The sequence below is a fragment of the Epinephelus fuscoguttatus genome, linkage group LG21, assembly GCF_011397635.1.
Source record: "Epinephelus fuscoguttatus linkage group LG21, E.fuscoguttatus.final_Chr_v1".
NCBI classification, from domain to species: domain Eukaryota; kingdom Metazoa; phylum Chordata; class Actinopteri; order Perciformes; family Serranidae; genus Epinephelus; species Epinephelus fuscoguttatus.
The window spans coordinates 33,501,007-33,521,596 of NC_064772.1; the positions used below are offsets into that span (position 1 = coordinate 33,501,007).

Consider the following 20,590-nt stretch of genomic DNA (forward strand, 5'->3'; position numbering starts at 1 on the left):
GTGACTTTGCTGGAGGGTGTGCAGTATGTAAATGGCAGTGACCATATGCAAACTGACACAGATTACATCAAGCGCTCTCTGCTTAAAACATGAACATCCTGCTCACATAAAACCCAAAGCTGGTGCTGTGGAAAACCTTGATATGACAATGAATGTGACAACTACCAGACACAGTTCGTATCAGCTCACCTGGAGACAATTCAGTTAAAAGTATGTCACTCTGGAGAAAGACACTTTTGATGCCCCTTGAAAGTCAGAGATTCAAATCATCAATTAGAAACTCCTCAGTCGACTGAGATGGCTTAAAGTCGAGCAGTTTTTTGTGTGTGTGCGTGTGTGTGTGTGTGTGTGTTTCTATATTGCCTTATATTATACTTCTGGGGAAGTTCTGGTGCCCAAATTTTGCTGCTGAGCGAGCACTCGACTTTTACGCTACCCTTTGGTACAGAGGTGCAGATGTGATGTAGCAGCACAGAGGAGGAGAAACTTTACACTGTAAAGCTCCAAGATAACTTTATCTTCTCTCTTCTGCTTGGATGTGGTGAAGTTACAGCTCACAGCAACTTAATACGACAGTCTCTGACTTTTGTTTGATAACTAGTGCCAGGAAAAAATGCCGTTGCACAATTCCGAACCCGTCATTAGCGCAGTTAGCTTGTTTATTAGCTATATTACATGAATGCTGCTGTCACAGCGAACGTTCTGTTCAAACTATAAAACTTAATATGGAAAAAATAATCATCACTTATTCGTATTAAATGACCGATTGATGAGTCGATTGATGAGTCTCACTCCCAGGTCGTCAAATACTGAAGCTTTGGGTTAGTGGTTTGGTCAGTCTAACGACCCAAAGTGTCTGAATTTGACAACCTGGGAATCAAACAATCAACTATTTCTCTCCAAAAGTTCTTTTTTTGGGACAAAAATTTCAGTGTTCGATGATTGACACAAACACCAAAGCATAGTTCTGTAGATAAATGTGAACTGACAAGCAGTTGGACGGGACCTAAATATGATGTGGTCCATCACTATGCTTCCTATTAGAGCAGTCTGCCTCTAATTGATTGCACACTAAATAAATTATAATTAATGAAAGAGCTCGCTGCCAAAGACAGCTCAAGCTTTTGGCCAAGACAATGTCATGCTCTGAGCACTGTCAGGAAGTGAATCAAGTCAGCTGTGTTACACATAGGAGGTGATTATGCTGTCATATACGTCAGGCCTCCGGTTTGGACGGCAAGGCTGGCGTTTTAGTAAAAATACTACAAATTGCCTATATTTTACAAAAGTGCTGATAATTTTTACAAAACAAAAGTATATTTTTGGACTGATTTACGACCTTATGATCAATGCAGGATAGAGCAATTACAAGTGCAGATGGTTTTTAAACCCCTCACTGTTGATGCATGCTTGACCGCCCCAACATCCGATATTAAAAAGCATTCTTTTACATCACAGTCAGCGGTGTTACATAAGGGAGTGGGATTCCCTGACACTGTCCCAACGCTGTGCACAGCTGAAAGCACTCATTAGTCAGGACAGTTGTCAGTCTGTCATTTGCTGTCAGTGAACGACTGAATGTCACTTTGCAAACCGCCCTCTCCTGCCGTCAGCTCTTCTCTGTTCTCCTCAGCATTTTGTGTCTGTGATCACAGCCCCGGCTAAAGAAGTCGTGGAGAAGCTCGGGGCTGAAGTCAGGCTCCATCAGCACTCTGCTTACTGATTGGTTCAGCTTCACCGGCAGGTACATCGAGGATGTGCTAACGTTTAGGCTCAGCAGCTCTGGTCACTGTGGTAATAAATGACCACGCATCCTATTTATAACCGCTAAGCTGCACACTGTGACGACGCTGTAAGCTGCCTAGCACTGAAGGAAGGAGCAAAAAAAGGGGAGCTTTAGGAGGCACTGAGAGTCCAGACGGTGCAAGTCAAACATCAGTTCCTTTAGCTCAAAGATAACGTAGAAAAAGACCCATAACACAGCTTTATAAGAAGCTGCAGAAACATAGAAGCAAAATGTCTTAATTCAAATTTCTAAACTCTAATTGGCAGCATTATCATCAGGCTTTGCCCAGTGATCTTTACAGGATGACAGTTCATCAAATATCATGACTTTTGACTGAGTGCCAGATTTGTCTTTGGTGGAAGATTAATCTCAAGAGGAATCACTACACAAGACAAAAAACTACTTCTAATCCATGTGGACTAGAAAGAGTCCGTCAATAAAATATCTATCTTTACAAAGCATCCTATAAAAAGACAACAAAAAATTACACATGTAACCAAATACACCGGACACAGTCACAATTTATTAGCTCGGACACAGTGCTGCTACTAAAGGGCAACTGAAGGAGTACTTAAGCTATATCAAAAACTTACCCTTCCGTCGAGAGCCTCCCCTCTGCTCCATCCTGAGGAGCGGGGCTAAAAAAAAGGGGGTGGAAGGGAGGGGGTCCTAGCAGTGGTCCCTGAGGAACTCCAGTTATAGGGGTCCGAAGTATAGAGATACTGCTAGTAAGGTGCAGAAGTCAGGAATGCTGCCTGTGCTGTGTGGATAAAGTGAGGATCAGCTATTTCTGTGACAGTGTGTGTTTGTGTTTGTGTGTGTGTGTGTGTGTGTGTGTGTGTGTGTGTGTGTGTGTGTGTGTGTGAAAAGTGGCCTGTGACGATGATGTCAGCGACATCAGCCATGCATCACAAAGCACCCTCACCCTCCCACCGACAGACCTGCACGCACACGACACACACACACACCTCCCTGAGCTTCTGATCCCCGCCACACATACAAACACACATGCGCGTGTGTGTCTTTGAACACACTCACACAAAGAGGGAGGAGCAAAGAAAGCGAGGGAAGCAGTAGTAAAACAGGCAGCTGTAGGAGTGTGTGGCAGGAGAGAGGAATGGATGGATGGATGTACACACACACACACACACGTAGGAAAAAAGAGATGAGAAAAATCGATGCAAAATCTTTTCCCAGAAAATGTGTGCAAGCTCGTGGCGCTGAGATGAAAACACTCGCCATCCACAGTAAACGCTGAGCAGTTTGTCATTTCGAATCAATAATCCCTCACTATTTTAAAGCGCAGGTGCTGCCTCAGTGAGCAGTTTCATTTACAATCTGACCTCCTGACTGACCTCCAGGGTGCCATCGGTGGAGATGGTCAATCGATCAGCAAAGCTCAGGGAGCACACAGGACAATACGGCCGAGGGCGATGACAACATACTGTATTCTGGATTTTATAGGACACTGGTATGGAGCCACACAATCACAGGCATCTTTACAATCATTTTAATGGCCACAGACTATAATAATATAGACTATAATATCATTACAGTGCACTTGTGAAAATTCTCAAGCAGTGAGGATGATGTTGTGGTCCTCCAACTTTATGAAATTAAAAAAAAGATAAGGAAAATACTGGGTCTGTTCAATTCTGTGAAAGCATCTAGAGCAAAGACGGTTTTACCTCCTGGATTATTTCCATGTGACTATTTCCTGATGTCAGTGGTCCAGTTTGATCCATGCTACCCTTTTTTATTTTTATTTACTTGTTTATTTGACATGGACAAATGCATAAGACACAAAGATTCCTGCACAGTCAGTGTTCACAGGCTTGCTTCAGTTTGCTTTACACGTGTCGAGTCAGTTTTTAATTTCGGATAGATTACTGAAATATCACGTTAAAAAGACGACCAACAATTACAGCAATCTAGTTGATTCTGAATTGACTTGATCCTGGCAGTATGTCATGAAGGGACACACATGAACACACACACACTGATGGGTGTGTAAAAAAGCAGGAAATCAACTTTAATGACAGATGAATGTTTCCGAGTCGTAAATGTTGTTTTAATTTTTAAATGAGCAACAATTTTGGACCAAAAAAGTACGTACTTGGTGTGCAAAGGCCTAAAGAATTACTTAGTCTGTGGACTATTTTTCTTATAAATTAATTTAAGGTTAAGTATGTATGGAAGCATATTGCATTCACTTGACAAATAAAAACAAAATTTGTTTTATTGAGTATTTTTCTGTTTTTTTGTTTTTGTTTTTTTTGTCAGAGTAAAACTAAACAAGCGGGTCATGTTTGCTTCCATTATATCAAGCTCTCAAGAAAGGAATGAAAGTGTCTGTTGTTCTACTGCTCTCTTAACTCAGAAAAAATTACCCTGAAAAACAAAACAAAAATACCACGAAAAACAGAAACAAAATTACCACGATAAACAGAAAAAAAAATTACCATGAAAAACAAAAAAATTTACACTGAAAAACAGAAAATTTAAAAAAAAAAATTACTCAGAAAAACAGAAAAAATTACCCCGAAAAACAAAACCAAAATACTACGATAAACAGAAAAAATTACACCAAAAACAGAAAAATTTAAAAAATTACTCAGAAAAACAGAAAAAAATTACTCAATAAAACATTTTTTTTTTTATTTGTCAAGTGAATGCAATACACTTCTGTAAGTATGTGTATAAAATGCCAAAAAATAAATGCCCATCACATTATCCAGAGGCCAAACTGAGGTCTTTAGAGAAGAATCATCAAAGGATTGGTTTTTATGTTTGATAAATGCCTTTAATGATAACTTGATGTTCAACATTTTTATGAATATTTCTTGAATGACTAATTGATTAAGTGACTTGTGGCTGCAGCGCATAATGCAATCACGCAAGACAGAACAACACATATATACTGTTTTCTTTTGTGGACTTTTTTGCAAATTTAAATTAACTGGGGGGTAAATAGATCGGGTATAACTGTATATTAGTTGTAAATAATTTTGGGAATTTGTTGAAAAAATGTATGAGATAAAGGAATGTAAGAAAGGGGTAGGGACATATAAGTTTTACTTCTACCTGCTCCTTTCAGACACTTTGTCTTGTTTTTTTTATTATGTTCTTTTAATTTTGGTTCGAAATAAAGTCATTCATTCAAATCTTACAATTATTTTCATTATTAATATTTTAATATTTGAGATTTGAATACTTATTTCTGGCTTGATCATCATGAAAACAGGTAAGCCCTATATTTACCTTACAGTATGTACAGCAATCTGTAATTTCTGTTAAATAAGCATCTGTTAATATCTTTGGAAAGCAAAATATTGATAGACTAAGGCCCCATCCATTGGTTTGAATCATATACTCCTAATTCAAACTCCTGTGAGACAAACTGAGGCAGATGTTTTCTAAATGGAGCCGAGGATGAGCCGCAGCCCCACTAACGGTCCAGACAATGGCAGATCAAACTCTGCCGCGGCCATTACCCTGAAACTTTGGTGAACCCAGAACTCTGCTGTCTACCTTTGTCTTGGCTGCCCATTAATCTGCCTGTCTAAGAGCATGTGAAGTGGGCACTAATCACTTAACCAGATTAGGCTAATCCGGAACTTTTTATAAAGCACACGAGACACGTCGAGGCTCCAGGCTTGAGGGAGATACGGCTTTAGAGCCACAGAAGAAACAGCGGCTCAGTTTCTGCTGCCGTCTCCTGGCCACTGGCCGCCTGTCAGTCAGGTGAGTGTCCTGCACCACGCCGAGACACAGAGAGAGATCGGCAAAGTGTGTCCCTGGAGCCACCTACGTGTGGAGCTGTGACCATCCTCACAAAGTTCCCTGAGAATAATTTAACGTAAGAACTTGCTGACTGCTTGAGTTAAAAAACTGCAACGTCAATCCTGCTCTCACGCGTCATGTGAAGACATAACTGAACATCCGCTGCCTGCATCATTAAACTGACAGATGTGTCAATGTAGAGCTTAAAGAGGGGCTATCAAATCACACAGTAAGAAGGATTTAGTAGTATCAAGCTCCACTTGGTTAGATGTCAGATGGCTGCTGTTATAGTTATTTTGTGTGTGTGTGTGTGTGTGTGTGTGTGTGTGTGTGTGTGTACTTAATGATGTCCTAAGCCTTTAAACCCTTCAGGTAAACAACACTGTCTGTTATGCAATACACAGCAGGGAGAGAAAGGACACAGAGACGAGGGTTATTGACGGTATGTACCAGAGTCTATATGGGGTTGAGGGTTTATTGGATGCTTTAGAACATCCATACTCTAATGGAGGAAAATCTGACAGACACAAGTTAAATGACTGCTGAGTCAGAGGAGCCTTTCACGACCATGGGCAAGCCCATTTTTTTTTAATCACGGAACGACTTGTCAATCAAATCTTAATTGAGCTTGTGTGTGTGTGTAACAACAGTGGATATACGTGTAAGCAGCTGAGACAGCGTGGGAGTTAGTTAGACAGGAAATAGAGACAGATAGGGGAAGAATAGGGTCAGCCAATGCTTGTGGGATCAATGTTACTTAGTGCCGCTTACACTTGGATCCTCACTGCCATGTGTAAACACTTGGGTAAGACACAAAATAGTACAGAAGTGATTGCTGGCACAGATTAGGTGCTTTTAAATTGTCTCTCCGCTGCTGCTACTATATACTTATAGACACAATATTCCTGTTTTGGAGCTGAGATGGATATTAACCTCAGACTTTATCCCTCAGTCAGTGTCAGTGTGCCTCGCTAGTCGGCACCAGAAATACTAGTCGGTTAAACTTACAATAAGATACCCAGCGTAAAGGTTGGTGTGTTATGGATGGTGATGGAATCACGTGCCCATCCGCCTGACATGTACGAGTCCACAGCTGTCCATGGATGTTCAGCTTGCACACGCTGGATGTCTTCTCACTGGGCTACACGAGACAATTTCTTTTGCGTGCACACTCAAGCTTGAGAGAGTTATCATGTGAGTTTGTGTATTTTTGAATGGAGATGAGTCGGCACGTTAAATACACATTTGTGCGGCATTTAAGTTACAATTTGTTTATTGAAAAATGTGATTTATGATGTGTCCTTAAGCAAGATACTGAACCCCAGACTGCTCTCGATGGCTGTTCCATTGGTGTGTGAGTGTGTTAAAAACTGAGTTGCACCTTGTGGCAGCTTCAGCCATCAGCGTATGAATGTGTGTGAATGGGTGAATGTGACCCTGGAAGCAGTGTTGGCCTCCTTACTCTGAAAATGCGATATATATTACTCGTTACCCTTTTAAAGGTAATAATATTGCTTAAATTCTTACTCCCTGCTAACAGTACTTCATCACACTACTCCTTATATTACTTTCCCATTGCACCCCATAAAATTTGTAATAGCGAATCTCCCCAAAATTCAGATTGGTGCCTCTGTGTGAATGTCAGGGTAATTGCCGGTAAGTGTAGCTAAGGCTAGACAGCTTCTATGCACCTGGGGGTTTACTGTTGCCTGTGACCGGTATAGAGTCACTCATGGAGCGACATTTTAGCTTCATTACTTCTTTGTAGCTGCAGCTGTCCACGATTAAAATCCAGTTTTGGTTGTTCAGCCAGTGTAACGCTAAAGCCTACCTCTGCGGCCGAGGAGGGCATACTTTGGTGGGGTGTATTTCCTGGAGCTTCACGTTGCTGTGCTGTGGGTCGTAGTAGCTGAGGTGTTTTAGACCGGAGGTTTGGGGACGTCTTTTTTGCAGTGGAAAAAGTTTTAGAGAGAGACTACCTGCAGCAACAGTGTTGTTGTCATCTTTCCTCCCGACAAAATCAAAGTAATGGGAATATTTCCAGCCGCTATGGTAAGAGTTTCCAACTAGCTCGCTGCTTTATGACGTGCTTATGAAGCATGACGATTACTAAAATGAGTCCACTGATGTGATGTTGTATTTCAAGTCAGTCGTGATGTGATAACAAAAGTAACTTTGTAATGAGTTGTTTAGTTGTTCTGAAATTTCATTAGTAATTAGTTACACTACTCGTTCCTGTAAGAAATAATTTTATTACTGTAAGGCGTTCCTACCCAACACTGGTTGGAAAACTAGAAAGGCGCTGTACAAGTTCAGGTCCATTCACCAGTTTATTATACTTGTAAATCAAAGGGGTGTTTTCATACTTTAAGTTGTCAACTAGTTAAACTTTCGTAGATTAGCTGTCAGGAACATCCTGTGGGTAACCTTATTATTCAGTATAGATATAGCAGTATAGTTAGAAGAGCACCTCAACCAAACAGATATAACACAGATTAAAAAGCACTGGTGTTCCGCCTGGATGTCTGAAATGTAATTTATTTTTTATTTTTTTATGTTATTTATTTTCTTATTTTCTTTCTTGATACAATTTTATCTTTTCTGCTTTTCTCTTGCATTTCATAGCTCGTTAATGGCATGTTTCAAAGAAGGGAAAATAATCTTCAACTATTTGATTCACATACAAATCAAGACCATTTAGACTGTTATGAATGCAACAGAAACAACTGAAAGCATATACTTTGGCACGCGAGAGTAATGTAATTCTAGACATAGCTGACATTCATCTGTACTTAAAACTGCAAAGTCATCAAGATTAAACACAGTGTTATATCAGAGTCCCTCCCAGTTGTTCTGGGCAAAAGTGCAACTGAATGATGATCATGTGAGAACAACAACAAAATCAGCTGACTGCTCGCAGGCAGGCAAGCCCTCTTCCTTAAAACTAAGCACTCTCCATCCAAAGCAGGCAGAATATTGTCATTCTTTTATGACCTCAGGTGGAAAATGAAACCACAAACGAGACACACACGCACCACAAAGTAAGTCCACCTTTCTCCAGGTGGTGTCACTGTGTCACAGTGAAGAAAAGACTGAGCACACACATACAAACCTCCTTTAATCACACTAATACTGTAGCTGCAATAGGGAAGCTTAATTCTAGGATTTCATCATGCATCATATCAGAGCCATCTCTAACCCTTTTAAATAAACTCCCAGTGTCCACTTCAAGTGTGGCAAAGGCAATTTAAAGGGTTATGATGAGTACTACCAACATTGCTCCTCGAGTGTGAGAGGGGAATGACCACTCATCATTTCAAAGCTCCCATACAGGCTTCCTTAGTTCAAATTGTTCTTTAAATTTCAGTCTGCAACACCACAGCTCAGGCTATAGGCTATAGTCTGCAGAGTTTCAATGCCATGACCAAAGCACTTCACTGGACTCCCTGGCCTCGTAACTACGATGCAAATCACGGCGAGACATCAGACCCTGCATTTCTCAAATTACAAATTTCCCGGCTCGTCACCAGCTTCGTGTCTGGTACACAATTAGCAAATGAACAATTGTTTCCTAATAATTTGCTTAAGAGACTTATTGTCTTTCTTCCAACAGATAAAAATTGTAACATAAAAGCCAAGAACAGTTAACGCCAAACCACCACTATAAATACGTGAGTGTTGTAATGCCTAACTAGTGTCCCCTAAAATTCGATAATGGAAATGGAGGTACATCAGTGGTATTGACCCGGCACTTAACCGTGGAGAGTTAGACATCTAATTGCTGTTGGTAACCACATCCAAGGGCGGGGACATTTTAAAGCTATTAAAATGAAGCTTGGTTCTGACCAGACTTTAACCAAAGAGCTATTTTAATCACTTTTATTGGTTTGCTTATGATTGGAGCAGCTACAGTATCATCTTCTCAGGCTTGTTAACAGCCATTACAGAAGGAGCCGGACTTGTTTACCATGTTTGTACAGTCTGTGAACCTACGTGAATGAAAGCCATGTGAACTCTGGGGCCCTCAAACTATCTCCAGCCAGCAGTGACAGAATATATAGAGAGAAAAATAGAGGCAGTCACGGACATACGCATGTGCTTATAGGTTGAGGGCTTATCAGAGACACCATATTGAGAGCAGGGAGCCGGTGGGGAGGATCGCTGAACAGCAAGTAGGAAGCAGCAGTTGGAGAACGTAGGACTGACCGATTAAACCCATCAGATCTACGTGGATGAAAGGATTCACTTGCCTGAATGGTTCAAGATTATTAACTACTTGGAACTGATCCAAATGACGGTCAACGAGAGGTACTAGCTTTATGGAGGGATTTCTCAAATGGCACATGACAGACCAAATCACCGTGACGTCACGCTAACAACAACAGTCACTTCCTGGTTGACAACTGGCAATTGATAGCAATGGTGGAGATATGTGAAATCGGCAAAACTGTTTATTTCTGTTGTCATTTTTAGCCGTAACTGTAACGTTTAAACATGTGTAGTTAAACACAGCGGTCCGCCCCGTCTGATACTTCTGTTGTGCTTATTTTATGTACTGTGTTGCTTAGCTAGTAGAGATGTACCGATACCACTTTTTCCTTCCTGATACCGATTCCAATCCTTGAACCTTAGGTATCTGCCGATACCGAGTACCGATCCGATACCAGCACATAAAATAAAAATGGATGGGATATGAATTGTTGTATGTCTCAACTCCTAAAACTCTATGTAAAATATTATGAAATAAATACATAATAGTAGAATGAATGCCATAAAACTTTTTTATTATTATTATTATCCAGTGTTGACACAGATCAAGACACAGGTTAAAGTGCAGCCACACAATTTGGTAAAAAAGACATTTTAAAGGCTACAGTAGAACGCTTTTTAAACTCTGCTCCGTTTCCCTTTCATTTGCCTGTAGTGTGCACATGCGTAATGACGTGATGCATTACGTGGTATCGGATCGGTCATAGGCTGTACTCGCCGATACCCCATACCGCTTTTTAGGCAGTATCGGAGGCATTTCCGATACTGGTATCGATATCGGTAAAACTCTATTAGCTAGCATGAAAGTTAAGCAATGTACTGCTGTAGACTTGGACTACAGCGAACATATTTTAGTCACCTAAAAAAATCAGTATCAGTGTAAGTGTACGCTATATTTGAGTATTTGCTCCACTTTACCTTACATACTTTTTTTTGGTGCACCTTTTTCAGATGGCTAAAAACTAACAAACTGAGGCAGCGTTTGCTCAGTGCCGTCCGATATTACGTACAGAATACCAGGATTTTCTATCTGGATGTTACTGTAAATACAGATTGTGATTTGAACTGTAAGAATTTTGACATTTGGACAATTGCAGGACATTTCTTCTCACCATAATTTGATTTGCGTACATCATGATTGGGATTTCCGTATGGTGTAGGCCACCTTTTCTTTAAAAAACCCATAAATCAATCAGTCTTTGTCTTCTTTGAGCAGCACTTTGCATCGAGCACTTTGATTGGCTGTTAAACCTTAAAGATTTTGCCTGTTTTTTAACGTCCTTCTCTTTGCAAGGCTCAAAACTGTGCCAAGTGGACGTACTAGTTATGCAGCTTTGGGAGCCTCCCATGTTGAGCCGAATCTCAGTGAAGTTTACAATTTGTTTAGCAAATGCTTGAGGCAACAGAGATAGCTCTTGTTGCTGTGATTGTCATTGCTCTAAACACACACACAAACACACACACAGAAAGTATGAGACACGCATGTTTATTTATTCCAGAGCTGGCCTTGCTAAATCAAATATTCAGTGGGCTTATAAATGACATTATGTCATGTTGCAGTCCCTGTTCACTCCCTACATTCCCGAAGTAACTATCCTATCTCCCTTCTCTGCCCTGTGTTCATTCTTCACTTACTGACAACACACACCCGTCAGCATACTGCAGCAGAAAGACAAGGGACAGCCTTGACTAATACATCTATACAGTGGCGATAAATTTACAGGATACAGTATAAGAGAGAGCTGTTTGTGGGTGAATCTATACAGATGATGAGGTGATTTCTCTGCTTAACAATCCATTATCCTCATTAGTAATGATGCCCTACACTTTTAAGACTCAAAAAGGCACCCATGGGGATAGAAATTAATGAAGAGTTGTTTGGGAGATCTGTTTCAATAATGTTTCCATGACCTACGCATCTGGTGCAACTACTGACTTTGATTAAGTGTGTCTGATTGTATTGCAGATGGAACATGCAGAACTAAGTAACGCGGCCAACACAAACACACGCACTGAGAGTTGAGCAACATTGAAGGGTCAGGCTTGACACATGCTGCAGTATAAATACCAAAAGCAGAGTTTCTAAGCTACCTCTAGAGGTCTGCGAGGGCATTTAACTCAGACCAGTCCGGAACCAAGTCTGACCTGAGTACCTGAGTTTAACACCTGTCCATCATACAACCGAATTATGAGATCTGACTAAAACCAAAGTTGCATTTAGGTAGTTCTTCAGAGAGGAAAAAGACACACTAAGGGTCTTAAGTTTTTTTTCTCTTACATTTTAACATTGTCTGTTGGAGTGGTAATGGGATCCTTAAAAACAAGGACAAGTTGGAAAGTTGTGCTGTAAGATCAGCACCTGTATGACGAGATGGTCACCTCTAAAGCTCGGTCTATCGTCTCAGACTCTCAACACCCCCTCCACGTTGACTTTCACATGCTTCCATCAGGGCAGAGGTTTTGCCTCCCGAGATGTGGCACCAAGCGTTACAGATCGTCCTTTGTCCCCGTCTGCTATCGCTTATCTCAACCAGCAGTGACCACTAATGTCCATGTTTTACCCCTGACAGTGTGATACTGGATTCTGTGTTATTTATTGTACTGTCTGTTTTGTTATACTCAAAACTGTGGCCCAAAACAGAATTACATATAGGCATGATCACAGGTCATTATGTTCCCACACTAAATGATCCCTCCCTAATTCAAGGAGGATTTTAAGAAGTTCCCCTCGGGCAAACTGTTGCTTTATTTAAACCATAAAGGCAAGACACAAGGGTGATAAAGTTGGGGTAAACTAGCTTTTTTAGAAATGGGAGGAAGACCCATCCAAGAAATGGATCTAGATCATGATTGTATGGCACTTCACTGTAAACATATTGCCTGTGATGCTTGCAATACAGCAAACGATACGGGCAGTAGGCAAAAGCATAAAGAGCAAACAACATCATAGGTTGAGAAAGAGAAACAGAAAAACAGACAGCCACATACAGACAACAGCTTTAAACAGAACCAGACCTGCCTGGAAAATAAACAGGAAACACATGTCTGGGTCAGACGGGCAGAGGCAGAAACACCGCGGGCACTTGGTCCGATCACCTGCTTAGTTTCAGCTTAGACAACACTTTAATAAGAATGCATTGTACTGTAGCAGTTTTGCATTTTGCTTTGTCAACAAGGGATTTATTGGGTCACAACTATCACTTATACTGCTACTGAAGCCATAAGCTCCACATCATACAGTACCTACTCTGTGTCATTTATCCACAAGGCGTGGCTGTGCAGCTTTGTGTGTAGGTGTGAGTCCATTCCCCATCATAGCACACTGAACGTGGCCAAAGGCGTACATTCACTCCTGGGGGAGTCAACACTGCAAGTCTGCACAGTACTACATTTTCAATCCCACACCAGTCACCTCCCACAGATTTTTTGACCATTATGTGCGCTTTCACTCACACCATCACACTCCACCCACTCCCATACTCCTCTCTACAACATCATGTTCTGTCCAAATCTGTCTGCCCTATGCAGCAGAGAAAATGAGACACATGTAGACACACACAAAGCACTATAAAAGCAAACAAACAGTTTTAGTAAAAGGCAGTGTGACCGAAAAGTTTTGGATTGAGTCCCTTGAGCTAGGTGGACTCACCTACAGAAAAATGAGGGGTCAATGAGGGAGCCAAATAATTCTGGGAACACAGAAACATCACACTCTCAAGACAGATCACCATAATATTGTCAGTTCCAGAGAGACTAACGGATTAGTTACAGCGCTCAGCGATACACAGTCAAACACAGACCTTAAGTTCAGCTACACACAGTGACGCCTACAGTGCACGGACACTATGAGAGGGATTTGTTGGCAAAACACAAGTCAAACACATTTTTGTGTTTTAATCTGGTAAACATAGCAGACAGAAACAAACAGCACTGAAGTGGCCGAGATATCATGTCCGCATGTACAGTTTGAACACTTGTTACTTGCTTTGTGTAGCTGCAGTGTGGAAGGACTTTAGTTTAATTAACTTGTTGTGTTGCTCTTAAGAACACAAAATGGGACCGGCTCACCATAAACGGTTTTACCTCATGTCAACACCAGACCAGCTGATGGGTTTTAAATCTAGGGGTTTGTCTAGAAAGTGTAGGCTACAGCTAATAAAACCAGCTAAGGTTGAGACCAGGAAGCTTGAGCTGGTGATATTTGGGTACATTTACATTTATGCAGCTGATGTTGGAAGAGTACAACACTTTCTGTGTCACGGATGCAGCAGACTGAGCTTTAACCTATGTCTTGTTTGACGACTGACAAGCTGTTGTCCCTTTCCCACCAACTTAGCTCTCGTTCGTCTTCAAGCTTTCCTGTGAACCAGCCTGCTTTTCCACCACTTTTGGAGCAGAGCCATTTTAATTAAGGATGCGTCATCAACGAAGGGCACAACGAAAGTACACAGCAGTAAACAAGATGGCAGATCACACTGGTTACCTTGAGCTGTTATTAGTCACAGATATTTGGACCAACTATTGGACCAACATTCCATCCTCTTGTTACAACCTGATGAATATGAAATGCCCGGTGATGTCGTCAAGGAAAACCTGCTATTTCTGAATCCAACTGGGAGCCAACTTTTCGGGTTCCAAACCAATCTATTTTTTGGACAAACTGCTGCAGTGGTCACACAAATCCACCAAAAACATTTCTCAGAAGTTAAACTAGACCTTCAGATTTTGGGCTCATGAGATGCAGAGATAGGTACAGGACACAAACATTGTCTTAAGAGAAATAACAAATGGGAATAGAGAGACAGCCTAGAAGCAGACAGGGAGGCCAGGATAACAAGGGAACTCGAATGAGAAGAGCTGGAGTACATTACATTACAGCATGGGGGTGGGGTCTCACCTCCCCCCACTCAGCCAACAGGAAGCGAGCCAGCACGATAATCAATAACAGTGACTGCTATTTGACTCAGCCCTCCCTACACAACATGCTCGTTAGCCAACAACATGCATCAAGGACCCTCCCTAGCAAACCTTCAACCCTTCCCAGCCTGTCTGTACCGTTTCAACATGCTGTAGCCACCAAGTTCTCATCACATCAGACAGATCGGACACAAATGTACGAATACATTTGAGTCCGCTGCTCCGTCTGGTGAGCACAGGCTTGAAGCCATTGTAGATGACCTATGGATGCATGTAGAACAGGATTGTCCTCCTTGACACAGTATCAGTGCGAACAAGTATGGACCTGATGCTTCTACACACCATCATCATTTAGTGGCTTCAGATCCAGGCCATGCTCTTTCTGACATGTCCCCTGATCTCCCACTGTCAAGGACAAATGGCTGCATGCATAGGGAAAACCAGCGCACGCAGCAGTATGATATTCTGCGTAACTACCAAAATAAAATGCCATTCTCTCTCCCACAGTCTGTAAAATCTCACCCAGCATGCAGCCGTAATTGCAGCTCCACAGCAGACATTAAATACTTGGAACTGATTCGCTCTGCTCCATGTGAAGTGCTGTAAAAGCAGCAACTTCACTAACAGCAGTCTGGCAAAGAGTGGTAGAGAGGAGTTAGTTAAACACACACTCCCTGACCTCTCCACGCTGAATATTCTAAAACAGCTTTTTGCCTTAGGACAGGCATATATCAGGTTGATACTGTTGGCAGAAACCAGAGAGACGAGAGAACATTTTGTTCCAACATCAAATCTCCAACGTTTCACTGATGTCCAGATTGAATGACTATTGCAAGATGAATTCGGGGTATCAGGAAAAAAGGTTTTCATTTTAGTAGGGCAAAGTTAAGCCAACCAACCAAGTCCACAAAGCTGGCCTTCTACCAAACCAACAGGTTACACACCAGGCTTCACAAAGTACAGTCCTGGTTTTGCCGAACTTCACATGCAGTATAACGCACCTGCAAGTGCTACTCAAGCTCAGTCTTGTTCCAGCTAGGTTCACATGGCAATACGCATCACACCTGAGCCGTGGCGCTATGTTAAAGCTCTGGTTTCCTGTTGTGTGTCGCACACTTAAGTTCACTGAAAGGTCTTCAGAGGGTGAGTCACGTCGGAGGTTGCAAGTCAATGGTAATCAACACAGAGAGATGTTAAGAGATGCAAAAGTCATGGGTGTCCCAATTAGAGCATCTGTGTTTGTCCTGTCCTTGTTACCACAACACTGGGAAACCTAGCAGTAAATTGAAACAATAAGAAACGTAACAAACAGAAAAAAAAAAAAAAGGTTGAGAAAAAGTTAAAATACAAGAAGGGGGTGTGTGGACGGGGTATATGAAGGGAAATGGGGAGGAGAGTTAGTGCAAATAGACACTGGCATGGATGAAAAATTCATGTCAAACTCCCCTGAGTGGCAGTGGCGTGTGAGGGAAACCCTATTTTCACGCAGTTGCTGGAAAATTAAAAAGCCTTCCCTAGAAACCACCGACTTCCCTGCACATTATCCGCCCACACAGAGCCCATAAACAGGTTTTTTTCTGACAAACATAGGAAACAGTCACCCTTGCAATAAAGCCAAATTATCAGCTTGCGATGGATACTGTAAGCAAAGTCTGGAACTTTCTGGAACTACTCCTTTTTTACTGTCACAGGGAAGTGTTTCAACTTAAAAAGTCTCACTGCAGAACACAGATCTGTACATTGGCACTACATATCTCATTTGCGTTAATCATCCACCTGATCATCCAATAAAAAACGAACGTAAAACATCTGATCTCACCTGTGGCGCCTTCCCCTTCCTCTTTCACCACATTGTTGTCATCCACATCATCATCTTCGTCACCCTCTTTTGCCTTTCTGGCGCCGTCCCTCACTGGGACCACAGTGAAGTTGGTGGGCATTTCTACACCATGTGCTTCCTCTCAATGTCTCCTGTTTGCCGCACTCTTATCTCTTTCTCCTTTCTCCTCCCTCTCCCTCCCTCTCTGTTCAGCTGCTCCTGTCTCTTCCTCCGTCCAACAGCTGTCACTCCTCTCTTCTTTCTTACACACTCCTTCTCAACTGTTTGTCTTCTCACCCAGACCCACTGCCCCGGTGTGCTCTCCTCTCCTGGGCAGACGTCGGCTCTTACTTCTGAGTTTTTGTTCCTATCGCTAGAATTCTGCTGTGCACACATGTGACCCCGACCCCCCTCGCACCGACTAGCCAAATAAGGAAGCGTGCGACTGCCCCGCCCAGTGGGGGCAGTACCCACAAACACACACTCACACTAGCAAAAAAACATGACATGCATTTGTGCTCATGAGTGTATGAGAGAGCACATATGGCTCTGACTGTGCTTGAGGGCAGATCCTCTGCCCAGGAATGTCGCTCTGTCTCACGCATAACAAAAGCCGGCAATGTCAGCCTTTGTTCAAAGAGAGGAGGAAGTCCAGATCTGCTCCACTGAGGAAAGCCTGCACGCGCGCACACACACACACTCACACACACACACACACGGACACATATATATTTCCTCACTTCCTATGCTGTTATTTGACCCCATGTGCAGAGTCAGAAGTGGGCAGGGGCTGATTTAAAAACAAATACTGGCCAACACACACCACTGGAGAGGGTTTGCACACACGCATACAGATGCTTAAACACACATTACACTTCTGCATAGCATGTACCTCTTGTTATGAGTGTAATGTATATACTGTGAAAGCACACTTAAATACACAGGGACGGGAAACTACGTGAGGCGCAGAGTGGGGAGGCATGTGAATCAATACAAGTGTCAAGTTCATGCTCTTATCTCTTCGGAGCAACCTCTGAGGCCACATCCTCACAACAACACTTTCATTTAAAACAAAAACTATCTCCGTAGCACCCTTTCAGAATTTATCTCTGTCCATACCAACACGCATAAAAGCACGTTTCATATAACCATTCACGCACACTGGGCATGCGTGTCCTGGTGTAAACAGGACCCAGACTGTCTCCTCTACAGTTGGTTGCTTAGTTACAGAAAACACTAAAGAAATGGCGACATGTAAAACCAGCTTGGACCAGCGACATGGTGGAGCTGTTAATGAAAGTAACATGAGTATGACAGTCTAGGTGGTGGAACGGATTGGGAGCCAACACAAAGCGCAAATAAGGTGACGCATCAAAGTGTTACTGGAAGCATAATCTTACACCAGAAAAAGCCATGGTAATGGGAAATGAGTAACGTTACCCACACAAGACAGATTAAATAATAATTACAATAATGACACATCACACGTACATAGTGCTTTTTGGAAGCCTTGCTTGCTTTACATAGAGTAGGATTAAAAAACACAGTAAATTCTTTATTAAAGACGAGAAAATACGAGATTAAACTTGAGTACAAAAGGTATGTAGGCCTAGCTACAATGTTTTGGCTTGGTATGTCAGACCCTTGGGCCTGACCCATTTCTACCCCTTAAATCTTCCACTTGGTATTAAGTGCCCTTGTTTGCAAGATAACCCTTAATGAGGGATGTTAGAAATATTAGGGTGGAGATCTTTCCCTAAGAAATGGGACACCACTTCACGCAAATCGATGTGGCCAATGTGCAGGCATACGTCACGCATAGTAGCTTGTTTTGTGGCGTGTGCTATGTTTATTTTTCTCCGTCTGATGAATCAATGCAGAAGAAATGCTGAAAACAGGAGGCGCCTACGACGTCTTCTAGTTCTGATCAATTTCGTTCGGGTAAGTCGATTCATTTAAATATTTTGACGCTGTGTTCAACCGAGTTGCTGATGAGTTTACGCTAGTCCAACCATCTGTTGTTTGTATAGCCTACATTCAGATCGTACAGTAACAAATTCTTTTCCAGAACTTGCCGAAGTTGCTGACTTCGCAAGGTGTTCTGGGACATTTCATCTTCCACTTCACTGAAAGTGTGGGTCGGGGCTCCCTTGGAATCTAGGGCAGGTTTTAAGTGTTGGAAACCACTTCCACTACCTCAGTTCTCTTTTGGGACACCGCTAGCCTAAACGTGAACGTGCACAACCAAGTGCATGTGGGTATTTCTAGGGGACGTGTGGGTATTGGGACAGGCCCTTAATCATGAAGCAAACATGGTCGTCCGTTTTTTCATTTTCAAAAGTCTCCATTTCAGCCCGTCCGGACTACAATGCAATCCCGGACTTTTTAAATTAAAACAAAGTTAGGAGCAAATTCGAAGGTCTCTGTTTTAGGGGCTCCAAAATACTGGAGTAGTGTGCATGCTAGGCGTAAACGTAGCACTAGACACACATTTTAAAATGAGAACTTGTGTGGATGTTGTCTAAAATACCAGATGCAGTGCTGACAACAGAGACAGACACCCGCAGAAGAATTCTGGCATTGTTGTTGTTATTTAAAGCCTGGGAAAATTCGTTCAAGAGTGTGTGGGGAGGAAGGAGAATTATTCATTTTTCTACCATCAGGGTTCCTACACATTTTCATGGAGAAAATTTCAACATTTAAACCATGACTTTCAAGGACCCACAGTTGAAAAAAAATCTTGCCTTACTTGCCCAGTACATTTCAAACATATCAAACTCTATTCAAATATAATTTCAGCGAGCTAGCATGCATGAATAGGTCAACGTCAAAACGTCACATATCAACACATATAAAAAACAATGTTATATTGACGGCTTTAGAAAATAATTTGCTGTTATGTTACATTACATCGAAGTTTATCTACGAAAAGTTACTGGCACAATTTCATTACACACAACAAAAGTCCAGGCCTTATAAAATCTTTCAGTAATATTTACTAATTCCATGACTTTTCCAGGTTTTCCATGACCGTGGGAACCCTGTACCATCCTACTGTATTCTGTTCCATCGAACTGTGTATCAGCATCATTCAGCAGCAGCAGCAGTGTGTTGCTGTTCATATTCAATACTGACCTCAAGACAAAACCAGTGAGTCATTTCCTCAAGGTAAGGAGTGCACTGAAAGTGATTACAAGGTACTGCGTCTCACCCCAAGTAACCAGCAGCCCCGTGTGTTGGGAAACACCAGGAGAAAACCACAGCAGTGAAAGCAGATGACCGGCTCTTTCAGAACACTACATTCCTGGAGCCTCACGTGGTTGCATAACATCTGGAGACCCACCCAGAACAACTAACCCCTCTCCCCCTTTGGTTTCCCAAAATGACGACATACAAGATCAGTACCGTCAGGGGAAGGGTGGAGGCTGCAGGAAATACGAAAGGGAGGAGCTGGAGCACAAGGCAGGAGAATCAAAGAGAGAGATGGGCAGGCAGACGGCCCAACTTACAGGAAAGCATCGCCTCCTCTTGTTTTTTTAGAGTGCAACTTATGCAAGGCTCAGAATATGTTTCCGAAGTCTGAGCCAGAGAGGGAAAATTCCATCTGTACTATACTGTGGCTGAGATTCTGTTTTATCCCCTATAGAAGTGTCCAGGCTGTGACTATAGAAACAGAAACATTTAGGCACTGGTTAGATAGACTGCTATGTTTCCCATAAAAAGGCTTTCCTCGAGTGGATAATAATGATTTGTTACTTTTGTACCTCTAGTCCAGGGTTACACCTCTTAACTGCAATTTACTATATTTATCCCAATCTGCCATAACAGTACTAGCTTTTATTTACGCTTTTAATTGTGAAATTTAGCCAGTTGTCTGTAAAATGACAAGTAAAAATGGATTAATTAAATAATTACTGGCAGATGTGAAAATAACTGAATGTCACATGACCCATTTCTAAATATCTTTAATGATTTGAGCCGATGGACCTTTACTCAAGGAGATGAAATTAGCCCAC

General features: G+C 42.0%; 1 protein-coding gene across 4 annotated transcripts in view; it reads right to left on the reverse strand.

Moving 5' to 3' along the window:
- The window catches only part of slc12a7b (solute carrier family 12 member 7b), an 89,513-nt gene that overhangs the window by 45,568 nt on the left and 23,355 nt on the right, over positions 1-20,590 (reverse strand). The window contains exon 1 of one of the 4 annotated variants that reach the window (XM_049565492.1): positions 16,575-17,044. The exons of the other annotated variants lie outside the window; for them this stretch is intronic. Coding sequence (XP_049421449.1) covers positions 16,575-16,695 — 121 coding nt within the window. The 5' untranslated portion in view covers positions 16,696-17,044. Of the gene's footprint in view, positions 1-16,574; positions 17,045-20,590 lie in introns of those variants that run through there. 4 annotated transcript variants of the gene reach the window in all.